General features: G+C 40.6%; 1 protein-coding gene across 1 annotated transcript in view; it reads right to left on the minus strand.

The window, feature by feature from the left end:
* The window catches only part of si:dkeyp-14d3.1 (transmembrane protein 132C), a 152834-nt gene that overhangs the window by 120666 nt on the left and 18441 nt on the right, over positions 1-13727 (minus strand). Inside the window, exon 2 of the mRNA XM_032516573.1 lies at positions 170-1055. Within this exon, the coding sequence (XP_032372464.1) occupies positions 170-1055 (886 nt within the window). The remainder of the gene's footprint in view (positions 1-169; positions 1056-13727) is intronic.

Genomic DNA, 13727 nt, shown 5'->3' on the forward strand with positions numbered 1-13727 from the left:
TGCTGAGAAAAAGCGCAGGATCTTACTGTTTGCTCATAGAAAGATGAGAAATATATATATGCCTAAGTGACTAAAGTAAATGTAGGAGTCAATAGAGAGGCTGCAGAATAGACAGAGGAAGTCTGCGGCCAGACACTTCTTAAAAGAACAAAGAGAAAAGAATTCTTACCTGAGAGTAAACATCTCCACAGGAGAGTAAGCTGACACAGTGATGAAAGCAGAGACGGTTTCCCTCTGTCTCATGGGTGTGGCTGGCACCATGACCATGAAGTTATTATCCAGTCTGTGTTCAGCGAGGGGCCGAGTGGGGTTCTGGTAGAGCCGGACGCCGCCAATCCTCCGCAGCGGTGTGGAGGTGTAGGAACCAAACAGCCCTTCCTGGCTTGAGCGGATGAAGTCATCCTTCCTGGCCTCCTCTGAGTGACACTCCCCTGCTTCGGTGGACTGCAGCATGTAGTAGAGCTCCACTGGCGTGCCCTCGGACACTTCGAGGTTCCTCTGGCGTCCTGGCACTACGCTTGGCGGGCTGAACCAGCTGGCCAAGGGCTCCAGCTCAGCCACGCACAGCCCCAGACCCCCCTTCAACTGGCAAGTGCCACGCACCTCCTGGGTCTCATGGAAGGCAAACATGTGCACGCAGGGCAGCTTGTCTATGGCGCTGTAGTCGTCCCAGTCCCTGCCTGCGACATAAAACAGCACCTGGACTTTGGGCTTGGCCAAATGAATCCTGGTATTCATGATAAAGGTCTGCACCTTCCAGTTGAAGGTAAAAACAGAAGAGGCAGGAAATGTCCCCGGGCTCTGCAAGAGCTCTAAAGGGACAGACTGCTCCACGGAGAGAGGCCCATAGCTAGTGTTCATTGAGGGCAAACTCCTGGCCTGGTAGATAAAGAAGGGCTCGGTCCGCGACATCAGGCTTGAGTTCCTCATGAAGTCCTGGTTGGCTTCCTTCAGGAAGAATGCCAAGTCAGCATTGAGCACCTGGTAGTTGACAGGCAGGTATGTGGGGATGGAAGAATATCTCTGCAATCCCTCTAAGACTCGACAGTCGGCTACTAAAAGACAAAAGAGAAGAGCTGAGTCAGGGAAAGATCACTTGGTATAAGGAAAGCCAACGTGGCAGGTAGATTGACAGTGTTACTCGCCAATTGCAAAATGTATCCGCATTTGGCAGGTGGGCGGGTGTTAATGTCATGCCCTGGATGTTACATATTTTTTCCTGCCACTTACAATGTTTGACTCACTCAAAAAGCATTATGTGTTGTTGTGTAGGGCAAGAGAAGACCAAGACATGTGGAAGGGTTACTGTGACTGAGTTTTCCATCACATTATAATTAGTGCTGAAACAACTGAGCAGTTATTCGAATGATGAAAAAACTAAATCAAAATTATTTTTTTTTAACATGCGATTAAGTGAATTCACTGGTTCCATTAATGTTGACAGTCTGAGTTATGGCTGGGTATTGAAACATGTTAAGGGGCACAAGGGTAAAAACTAAAAACTATGCTGTACTAAGACTACCAGGACCAACTCTTATCACAAAAAACTTAACTGATTTGCCAAATTCTTACTTTCCAACAAAAATGCTAAAATTACACACAAAATACAAACCTTTAAATCACATGCTTTGTCTTGTGTAACGGTTGGATTTACTGCAGTATAAAAGACAGCCTCGAGGCTGCATCTTCTGTATTTACAGTAAAACAACATGGTACACAACATTTCCAGTAGCATCCGTTACAGAGTAAAAATAATAGTTACATTCAGTTGTTAAAATGGAACAGAAAAAACAAGATAGATCAACAGCTTCCGCAGAGAAGAACAATGCAATCAAATGTTCAAACCAAATCACATTTTAATGCTAACATTAAGAGTACTGTTTTTTTTGGACTGGTTGGTTGGTTTTCAGAACTAATGCAATTTAAAATTTTGAAATACTAAACTACAGTGGTGTATATTCCATAACATATTTGCAAACTAATTGAAATTTAAGAAAAGTTAGACATTCGAGGGCCCCTGTAGGTCTGGTTTCCCAGGCTTATTGTCCCAGTTGGTATTATAAATATAACCTTGATCCAACCTCAATACGTTTTTGGTACTAGCTGAAATGTGTTATCAGACGTACACATAACTAGTACGGACACTTATCAAATAATCTAAAGACATAATCATAATTCCAATTAAGGCCGACATGTGCAGCTTTGCCCTTTTTTATCTCCTATGGCCCCACTGGTTGAGGAACAGCACAGCCTGCATAAAAAAAGGTTTTAATCCCAATAAGAGTGGGCTTTGACCTTCTTCTCAAGAGCAATCTGCTGTGTGATTACACTTCCTCAGCATACCCCCTTCTTCCTGCTGGCTGCCTGAGGATTTCTCTAGTCTGATCACCCGGGTCAATCAATGTCCTAACAGTTCACAAATCAGACAGGGATTTGTGATTCATAGTGCCCCTATTGACCTCAAAGCTGCTGTCCCACTGGGGGATACAAGGGTGTAGGCAGGCTTCAACTCCCAACCCAGGAGCAGCACCAGTCCCACTTAAAGCATCAGTTAGCTGCTTCAGAGTAAACCCTCCAATCCAGACCTTGTGTTTGCCACAGAGAACACAGACTTTAGAGCAGCCAAGCACCACAGAGCAATTTGTATTTTTCCTGAACAAGCAGGAGCCTTGTGTTGTTTGTTGGCAAGAGGCATACTTGTATACGTGGCATTGCGCCACTGACAAATGAAAAGCTGGATAGTCAGACTTTTCTTCTGACAGTCAGAAACAAAGTCATCCTCAGGTCCCTGGGTAGTGATGTTTCTCACTCTCATCTCTAAGCCTGTTTGTCTCAAGTAAAGTGAAAGCACAGTGCTTTCTCCACCGGAAACCTTACTCTCTGTGTTCAAATGTGATTTATTGTTTTATCAGCTGACATAAAGGATTATAATGTGCCTACACTTGTAATACACTAAAGCTGGATAATCTAACATTGCATAAATACGTAGATAATTGCTCACTCCTCATAATAAATGTTATATTTTCTGTCAATTATTTTATCTGTAAGGACCAAAACATCCACTATTCAAAAGGCTGCTCTGATCATGTTTGATATCAGCAAACTAGAAAAACAAGAACCACATAAAAAGAAAAAGTCTTTAACTTTTGACAATTACAAGTGCAACACAAATGGAGTTAGAAGAGTCTAAAAAAAATACCTTGTTTAAGAGAGACAGGGTTTTGTGTACGTATCAAAGAAGTGTTTTTTTCTATTTAGAGCAAAGCAATGTGGCATATTGTGAAGTAAATCCTGTCTAAAAGTACAGTCATCAGCAGCAATTTTGTTAGTAAGGAGGAAATGGAACAAAAAATGAGAAAATCCATTACAAATTAGTAGTATCTCTACCAAACTGTTACTGTGTTAGGTAATGAAACACACATATAATAATCACTTATGTATACTCAGGATCAATAATAAATAACATTTGAATTAATGCTGATTTGGCTAAAATATAATTTAAATATTTAAAACGGCTTTAATCCATGCTTTGTTTTTAATTAAGATCAGGGAGCTTTAACCACAACTCTATGAAGTTAGTCGTTTAGTGTATTTTAGTGCTAAAATGTCCCCAAACAGTTGACAGGCAGTTCACCTTGCAGCAGCATAAACTTGCCAACCTTGTTCAGGATAAGTGTCTGTGAAACTGACACTGAATTTTTAAACTGGAAAAGAATCCCATCTCAATTCAAATAAAGCCTGGAAATCGCCAAACCAAGTTCCAACATAATCAGAATCAGCAAGTCTGTGTTATGGACAAAAATAAAAGTTTTTTGCAGGATGCATTGCTCCCTTCTTTGTTCTGGGGAGGAGGAATTGAAAAAATAGTACAAACCTACTTTTCAAACTCCAGTAGTTCTTTGTTTTTTTCCTTCTGTGCAGCAGGGGTGTAGCTCAGATAACTGGACCCCCCAGAGAGAATATTGCTCTTGGCATTCCTGTTTAATAAAAGCATTCTTTTGGAATCTGTGTGGGACCTCTCCTGCTGTGGCCCATACAATATGGCCTACTCTGGTTCTATAGTGTCCCTTAAGACTGTACATTAGCAGTGTTGGCGCTATAACAAGAGCATACAGCAACATAATCTGTCAAAATGATTGGTTTCAAGAAATAATGACCAATGCTTTCTTTCTGCCAAGAGTTAGATGAGAAGATTGATGGACAGTAAACGTGATCCTAAAGCCAGAAGCCGGCTATCTTAGCATAGCATAAAGACTGGACATAAGGGGAAACAGCTAACCTTTGTCCAAAGGTAGCAAAATGCACACTAATTAACAGTTGATATCTTGTTTGTTCAATCTATCTAATCTAGTAATCTAATTTTGGGGTTTTCCATTATGATAAAAAAGTCCCTGGTACCTGCTAACAGGTACTTTTTTTAGTATCAGCTCAGTTGAGGTTCCAAGCGAGCTGAGGCAATACCAAAAGGTGACGTGAAAACCTGCAGACTACTTGGTGGTCAGAGAGAATCGTCACTATTCACTGCATCATCATTGCTAGTGACAGACGGGGGGGTCCTGAACAAACCCGCTGTGTTTAAATAGTTCTAATTTTTTTTTCTGGCTGTGGCAACAGCCACATGCTGAGAATCAAAAGCAACACACCTTTGACGTTCTGTGAGTGTCGCGTTAGGTCACGGCAGTTTCCTGTGGACATGACAACAAGCCACGGCTTGCCTCACGCATGAGGTGGTACTAATCTGCGATGGAAAATGGAGGACAGGGCACCGTGGTTGAGTTGAGCTGAGTCGAGTTGAGACCATTAATGGAAAAATCTGTCATCTGTCATCTGTTAATAATTCCCTTTTTCAGTAACAAGTTGTTTAATGGACAACTATTTGAAATTGAACCTACCTGTAGTCAACAAAATACAGTTACTAATCCCAGTATCATTAATGCACCATAGTTTGACCATTTTGGGGTCTGCTTGTTTCCTGTCTTGCCCTGTGTGTAAAAGGTATGATTGGTTTATTTGAGATTTGTCTGCGTTTGGTTGACAGAACAATTCAGTACATGTTAATTTGGCGCTGGCATTGGAGGTGGGGGGAGATGGCGAGACAGCAAGAAAGGACGTGGACTTCTGGAAGCGTTATTATGGAATCTACTTGCCAAGAAACCAGGTGGGATCCATAATTATTCTTATGGAGTGCTGAATGCAGTTACTGGAGCTAACATTCAGCTAGCTGCTAATGGTCTGGAAAGTGACAGAGCCGTGCGGAAGTTAAGCAAAAAGTAATTCAACTTTTTTTCTTTCTCTTGTGCTGTAATGTTAAGAGTTATACGTAATGAAAAATATATTAAATGTTTTAAAGTGTAACTCTTTTAAGATTTACCGTATCTTTGATTTTCAGTTGTTGTTCACGCTATCCGCCATCTTATCATTCAAAAGGAGTCAATCTCAAAATGCAAATGAACAGACTCCATAGGAGGAAATGTCTTTCTTGTATCAGGCTCCTTTTTCAACTACAAGGTAAATTTTGTTTTTTACTAACATTGAAGTGCCCCTCGCACTGGCATTCAAAAGTCCATCCTAATTATGCGTTTAAACAAAAGTTTGACTCAGGCACATTCACAAAAAGACCCTAGGTTGCATTTTGGCGAGAGTTACGCTTTAAGTAACTAGCCCAACATTGGAAGTCACTGATCAAAAAGCATGTTGCACTAGTTTTCATCATCTACCACCACCACATTAGATCTATTAATTAGTCAACCTTCCTTAACTTTGAATAACTGTCACTGTATAATCCCTAAATGAGCCATTGTAGAATATAAAAGCAACAATAGATAGTGTGGTAGTACTAACTGTCATTTTACTTTTAAGGTTTTAATTAGGAACGTTAAATGATTCCAAATGTTTTAATCAGATTTTTTGATATAGGGGGAGGAGTGTGAGTGTGAGGGATGGAGATAACTTTCAGCTGGCAGAGAAATCCAAAGACAAAAGAAAAATAATGATAATTCAACTGCAAAAAATGTCTATTTCAGCATAAACTTTATGATCCACATCATGAATAATAAAATGTCCCTATTGTGTGTCATTAAATTGTATAACCATAGGCAGCATTATGCTGAGCCAGATAAATTAAATTTTTTAAGGCTCATTCTTCATTTTCACTTTTTAATATAATGGGATTTACTTTATCTCACTCTACATGGAAATGCTGTTGAGGCTGTGTTTTGCTCATGGAACAACTGTCATGACCTGTCGCCAATTGGACTTGTGCAAAGGATGGTTGCTTCATTTAATGGTATTGGTGAATGGGCATTATGAAAGCACTCTCTGCACATAAGTAGTCATTGTCATTTTTAGACAAGCTAGCAGCTTAGCTCTATTGATGGAAATGTCAATCTGTCGGTCAAACACTGTAACCCAGACTGAAATGGAATTCTGGTACAGACATTCCTGTTCCCCAGAGGTTGAATCCAAATGATTTAGATCTCCTGACTTTTCATCTAGCGCCACCAGAAGGTCAAAGTTACTCACTCAGTATTAACTACATCTACTGGATTGCTTGCCAAAGACATTCACAAAATGTCTCTATAGACATTCACAGTTCCCAGATGATGTATCTTGATTACTTTCCAGATCCTCTGACCTTTCCTGTAGCACCAACATGAGATTTACATTTTTGGTTTTGATAGAACAGACTGTAGTTTTGACCATAACACAGCTCAGTGGAAACAATCTTAAAATCTCATGTGGAAATGGATTTACAATCTCTGTAAGGCTAGTTTCCGTGTAATCGAGTTTCTTAGGCAGTATACAAGGGTATACAGCATGTAATAGCCTCACAAAAACTTTAGTTCCAATTAGTTTAGCTGTCAATTTAAAATATCTGATGCCACTCTTGCACATACAGTCAATTTAAGCTTTCCAGATTCCAAGGTTAGGAGTCAGAGTTTTTTTCTGTCAGACACAGCGTAGAGGTGTGCAGAGGTCTCAGATGAATGCTTACTAGCCAAGCAGCACCCAGCCTCATACAGGCTCACTCATCCTACCACCAGGGCTCCACGCTAGGATATGTACAGCTGGAATAGGACTGGCGGAGCGAAGAGCAGCCTTCACACTTGCACAAGCTGAGTAAATGAAAAGGCACAATAGAGGACACCAGGGAAGGAGAGGCTACGTTCCTGCTGTCCACTCCTGGCTGTAATAATATGGATGGACACAGAAGTGAATGGCTGCTTGGGTGGCTGGCTGGTCGGTTGTCTGTCTTTATGCTTCATCACACACGTCAAGACAGACAAGGATTAAGAAACAATGACAGGAAGCTCAATAGGAAGTAGCAAAAGTTGATGGTGAGCAACAATGAACAAAGTATTGGAGAAAAGGGTGTATGTTTTGGTAATACCTGGATTCTCTTAAATTATATTTAGTTTCTAATCATCTCTTACAAGGTTCGCATACAAAAAGCTTTCCCTGACATTTGTAATCTTCAGGAAACAGCTAATCTTACTGCAGATCTGCCATTTGTCAAGGATTACAATTACACTCCCTGTGACCCTCATCCTGACCCTAAATAATTTGCAGCTTTGTCATGAATGCCAAACAAGACAATCATAAACATGAAGCATTACGGAATTTTCTCTAGTCCCGTTGAATTATCCACATCATATTTCTTTCCATGTTCAATTAATAAGGGCCATTGAATTTGTGACCATGCGTCAAGAATAATAATTACAATATTTCCTTCAAGGATCATTTGCAGATGATTTATACTTTTCAGCCACCAAGAAATTCAAGGAAAAGGGACTGGGGAAAAAAGAATCAATACATGACACAGTATGGTATTACTGCATGCCAGCTTTCATAGAAAAGAAATCATTCAGGCAGATGGAGGTTTGTTAAGTCCGCCCAGCTGATATGTTAGAGTCACGGAAGGAGGGAGGTAGGGCCACAATACAAAGTTTGGAAATCTTCTAAGGGAATACGCTACACAGATGACTCTTCTTTAACCAGGAGATGAGCTAAATTCAATGCACAATAATTGCTCTTGATTAAGGGTCAGTTTAAATTAGTGTGTGTGTGTGTGTGTGTGTGTGTGTGTGTGTGTGTGTGTGTGTGTGTGTGTGTGTGTGTGTGTGCTGGCAGGCAACTGAGGGACCTGCTGGGGATGTTTGTTGCCTCGCCACTAATGGATGGCCACATTTAAGACTCTAAGAGCTTATAAAGAGTAATGGGCCTGTGGCTTCGCTGGGGAGGAGGAAGAGCTATTTTGAGTTCATGAGAGAAAGCATCATCTGAGGGATTAAAGAGTATCGACCGATGAAGAGTAAACACTGCATTGCCGTGTTGCTGTGGATGGAAGAGACAAACCCAAATAGGCGCTGCTGTTAGTGGGCTGGGAGGGTCAGTGGGGGTGTCATTAAAGCATGCTGAGAAGGGCCTCCAGGTGCTGCGAGGAGGCCTGATATGTCTGGAACAGGGTAACCACAGCAGGACACTACAGACTGGGTGGCAAGAACCCTAAGCATCCTGGGCATCCTGCGGGGCAGAGAACAACACCTCCTTTGTGCCATGCCATGCACATGGCTGGAGGGGAAAGGGGCTGAGAGCTTTTGGCTTGGGTTGGGAGGATGAGACAAGCACATATCTGTGTGCCAATCAGTATTCACGTGGCCCCTCCGGACTTCTCTAAAACATAAACTGAGGTCCTTAATGAATCTCTTCCCCTCAAACTGGCCTTTATTACAAAACGATATCGTAAATCAGGCTAAATACAGAGGCATTCGCGGGCAGAGTTAGACGGCCTCTTTGTGAGTGCAGGGGGATATTTAATGGTAAGTGAACTCTGTTAGGACAAAGGAAGAAGTGGATACAAATCCAACCAGGACTTATTGGCCACCTACTGATGAAAGCTAGGGTAGAAATTACACAATTACACAGCAAATAGGATTATAGGGGAGGATTACATGGCTATTGATGATAATCAGGGTCTCACTGAGAAATGGAAATTCAGATCTGTTACTGTAATTCACTTTCCAATGTTCTTCAACTTCATAGCAAATGATAGTTGCCCCCTTTAAGTGTCATCGCCAAGAAGTCATGTTAACACGGCACCAAATCAAGGAACCAAAGAAATTTTTATTGAGATAATATTCAACACCAGCAAAGCAGATTGATTATGGATGGTGAAGCTTGTCTGTGATTTTGTGGCTTTAAAATGAAGCACTGTGCCTTCCTGATGAGTGTGAGGAATAAGCTGCTGTCTCCGATATGGAAAATGGGTGTGAATCAAGCCAAAGCATGTTTTTCTCCTCCCAGTGTCAAAGCCACTGAACATAACTTATATCTCAAAATCTAACAATGACCTATTGTCACCTAGAGTTAGTTAAAGCCATAATTGTGAGGCTTCAGAGGGTTTGCTGAGGAACCTGGGGATGATAGCCATAAAATTAATTCTATTAGTTCATATAGTCAGTACAGAGAGAAGATTTCCTCCCAAATCTCTTTATTTATAGGTGTGGAAAGCAGAGCTAGTGAATGAAAGAGTTCTGTAGCACAATGTTTCTGCATACTTAAGTGCCTCCTTATTTGAGCCTGCTCCCTCCCCAAATCTACTGGTAAACCTCTCCCCAAGGTCACACACATATAGCATGATAAATTCAGCCTGGAGCCCTCCTGACAAGGTTGAATCCCTATAAATGCAGGCACACTGCAAACACTTGGCAACGCAGTGTTCATGAATCTAGCGTAGGCTTTTCTGTGAGTTCTTTTCAAAGCGTTCTCTTCTATGCTTTACTGCACCTGACCTTAGATTCTTTGGCAATGAATAGATCATAATCATGCTCATAATTGATCTTGATTGGATAATACCTAGGACTACTATTCAATTGTAAATGCTTAATGTCTTCATTGACAAGACTGAATGGTGCATGAGAATAAATTGCCGAGGAAAGATTCAGAGGCGGTATTAACGTATTTAAAGTCAACAGAAAGATGTGAATGGAAGAAAACAGGTGTAGAATCACAGGCAGTGTGAACTGCAGCAAAGATGTCTGCCTAAACTGAATGTTTTATCTCGAGGAAGAAATTAAGAGTTATGAAATTGTGTTTATCTCCACAAAGAAAGTAGCAGAAAGTACAGAGAATGGTGGATAATTGAAAATATTAGGCCAAATATTAAAGAGTTTCTGGTAAATTATAGAACCAGCTGTCAGTCAAACAGAGGCATTACGACCAAACTGTCTGAAAACGTTCATGCAAAGGGGAAAACAGCCGCTGGGCGTATGTGGCTAATAAGCATGGACTGGAAAAGCATTTGAGCTCTTAAACCCATTCGGATGAAGAAAGACCACAGGAGTCTACATCAAACAATGAATTGCTTTGAAATGCTTGAGTGACGCTCAATCATCTGAGAGTTGACTGTATTAGCAGCCAAACAACATAAGCTGTGTACTATTGTGTAGCACATCCTTATTCTGATTATCTAAGTTGTGAGAGTAAAGCAAGTGGCAGCAGATTAAGCATCAATCATCACATCCGTACATATATTAAATAGACCCATCAATACAATACATACTAACATTAGCATCTGAGCAATTTTTCCAGTGCCTGCTTAAAACCTCTTAAACTTCTGACCATATTTAGATTTACTGGCAACCTGTTCCACAGTCTTGTTTCTACATACAAAAAGGACTCCTTACCTAAATTACTCTTAACTCTAGGAGGCACAAAATCAGTAGAGTTGCCCCTGGTGGAGTAGCTGGGAACATCTTTCACTCTGTTAAAATAATTATTTAAATATTTGGGGACAGCCCCATGCACAGTCCTATGTACCATGAACAGGGGAATCTGAAAGATTCTATCTTCTACTTTTCATCACCCAATAGTCTCAAAATAAGAAGTGTCAAGATGAGATATCATGGGGAGGTTCAAAATAAGCCTTATAGCCCTATTTTGAGTAGTCTGAAACCTATGTTTCAGGTGCTTTAAGACACCATTGTACCATGAGCAGCCTGCATAGTCAAAATAAGGCTGAATTAGAGCACTTGCAAGAGTAAACACTGCTTTCTTGTTCAGAAACCTTGAGATTCTGGCCAAGATACATACTCATTGATTCACCTTGGCAAGTACCTTTTGCTCTTGGCCCACTCCAGACAAGTCCAGCACACAACCAGGATATCTCATTGAGTTCTCATTAGCCCCAACTAAAACCTTGAAACCAGGGGTTTGTTTCAGTTTTATCTTTGACCCCAAAAGTGTGGCATCCGTCTCCCTTAAGTGAAACGATGACATCCACCTGCTGACATTTAATAGTTCTACACTGAGAGTTATTTCAACTATGTTCTCATCTTTATGAGAAACCAATAATGCAGAATAATTTGCATATGAAAACAGTTCACATGAACATACAGACTTAAGGTCATTTATGTATAGAAAGGTGACCCAATACACTCACTTGAGGGACCCCATAGTCTATGCATTGTGGTTGAAACATTGTTCCCCCAATATCCACGACCTGCATCCTATCCTTGATGATGATGAGAACTCACCCATCTGACTGCAAAGTCATTAAAAGCAATGGCTTTTAATTTGCATACCAAAATGCCATTCAACCTGTTACAGAAGCCAAGCTGCTTAAGGGACTTCCATAATTTACTTGAATCATTTCTATATTCCACAATTTACTCATTGAAATAGGCCTTTTTAGCATTAACCACTAATCTGCTCACTTCATTTCTCACCTTTTTGTACTCTGCCCAATTCTTATCATCCTTGTTTCTCTTGAATGTGTCATACATCTTGTTTCTCATCCTAATTGCCTCACAAATATCATCATTTATCCAGGGTTCTGTCCTCGGTTTGATTCTTACTATTTTAAATGGGGCTAGTTTGTATACAACTTCTAAAAACATAATGTACATTTAAAAGAGCACCCTGCTTTATTAACATCCATTCATTGCAACACAGCAGACCAGTTTATTAGATTCAAACAGTCATCAAGTGCTTCTTAGCTACACCGTTTCAGTGACCTTTTTCTTATAGAGCTATGTCAATTGAACACTGCTTTCTTTATCTTTCGAGTGAAAAAAAACAATATAAGGATCACATGATTAATTACTACACTTTCTGCTATCTTAGACTTTTCTGACACTAGAAAAAGGTCAATAATAGTTTGAGTTGAAGAACAGACACGCATTGGTTCTTTTGATCAGCTAAATGAGCAAGAAAAATTCATTAATGCCTTATAGCCGGAAAGGTCCATCTTTCGAGCATAAGTATTAAAATCTCCTATCATGATAACTTCCAATTTAACAAAGTCCATACACTTTGAGCAGACTTCTTCCTGAAGTTCATAAAACATTGCCTGGTTAGGTGGCCTGTAGCATGCTCCAACTTAGATAGGCTTGCTCTTCGACAACAGAATGTTTAACCAGGCCGCTTCAATTTGATCATTATTAATTTCCGTTTTCTGATTAAAACCAATGTCCAATCTCACATAAACACACACACCTCCACGGTCTCTTCTGATTAGAAAACAGTTCTCTTAATCTTGGTGTTCTTAATAGAGTCGTTTAGCCACGTCTCAGTAAAACAAAAACGTCCCACCTTATTGTTATTACTGAGGAGACGTATCTTAGTAATTTTAGGGAGAAGGTTTCTGATGTTAAGATGAAGCAGGTGAAGTTCAAGAGGAATTAATCCACATCTGGCTTAACCATGTAGGCCTCCCTCAAATTCACAGAGTGATAGAACTGAACAAAGTTGTAGTTCTGATTTCCTGGGTTGTTCAAATTCAACAAGAGATACCGATGCGTTACCCAGGCCCAGGTTCATTCTCTCAATGACTCCATAGGTTTGGTGTGTTTAATTCTCCAGTGAGTTGTGTGTACAGCAACACATACAGTAAGGTCAGTGCAATAACTAGTTATATAAAGTATGTTTTGTATTATTGAATCCTTGGAAATATATAAATTAGTATACCACCGCTATGAACATTTTGGCTGATGCTGATAACCGATACTAACATTGCTGTTGCTGCTGATAACCGATATTTTCAAATAAATCAATACGATATGATAAACAGGTTTTCTATGATAAATCATATTTTGCACATACTAAAAATCATCCTCTCCCTCTTATCTTAGCTTAGCTCCTTCCCAGTCTATCTACCCTGTCTTGTGGAACTTTTTCTCTTTTCTCTTTGTCCCCTGCCTGCTGTTTTCCTGAAACATTCGAAATGGAATTGATTAACTGGTCACTCAGCGCTATTGACAAGATTTTTCATCTAAACATGCTTCTCCGTGGGAGCCACAATGTCAAAGTGGAACGTTCCCTGCAGGCTATGTTGGCGATTCCTATTCACAGGATTGGCAGGTGGTCAGACTGGACGTTCTCACTGTGGAGGACGTTGAAGATATTTGGATAATTGTACTACTGTTGGTGGGGCTCCTGATCATCGGCCTTGGGGTCTCGCTGACCTACCGTAAAATTGGTAAGACAGCCGCCAGCAAATTCACCCACAAGCTGTCTGGGGAACTTAAAGAGTGCCTACATGGAGTGGTTGAGAGGATGAAGGTTTTACATCTGAGGGCTGACCAGTCCTGTGAACTGTCTCGTAACATCTCAGACCGGACCGTCGAAGCGCAGAAGGGGATTGATACCAACAGGGCCCAGTCGGTGGAGTTGCTTAGTGTGACCATCGGTCTGGCAGAAAAGGTGGATGGACTGCAAAAATCACTACG

Source organism: Etheostoma spectabile, chromosome 5, assembly GCF_008692095.1.
Source record: "Etheostoma spectabile isolate EspeVRDwgs_2016 chromosome 5, UIUC_Espe_1.0, whole genome shotgun sequence".
In the NCBI taxonomy this organism is placed as follows: domain Eukaryota; kingdom Metazoa; phylum Chordata; class Actinopteri; order Perciformes; family Percidae; genus Etheostoma; species Etheostoma spectabile.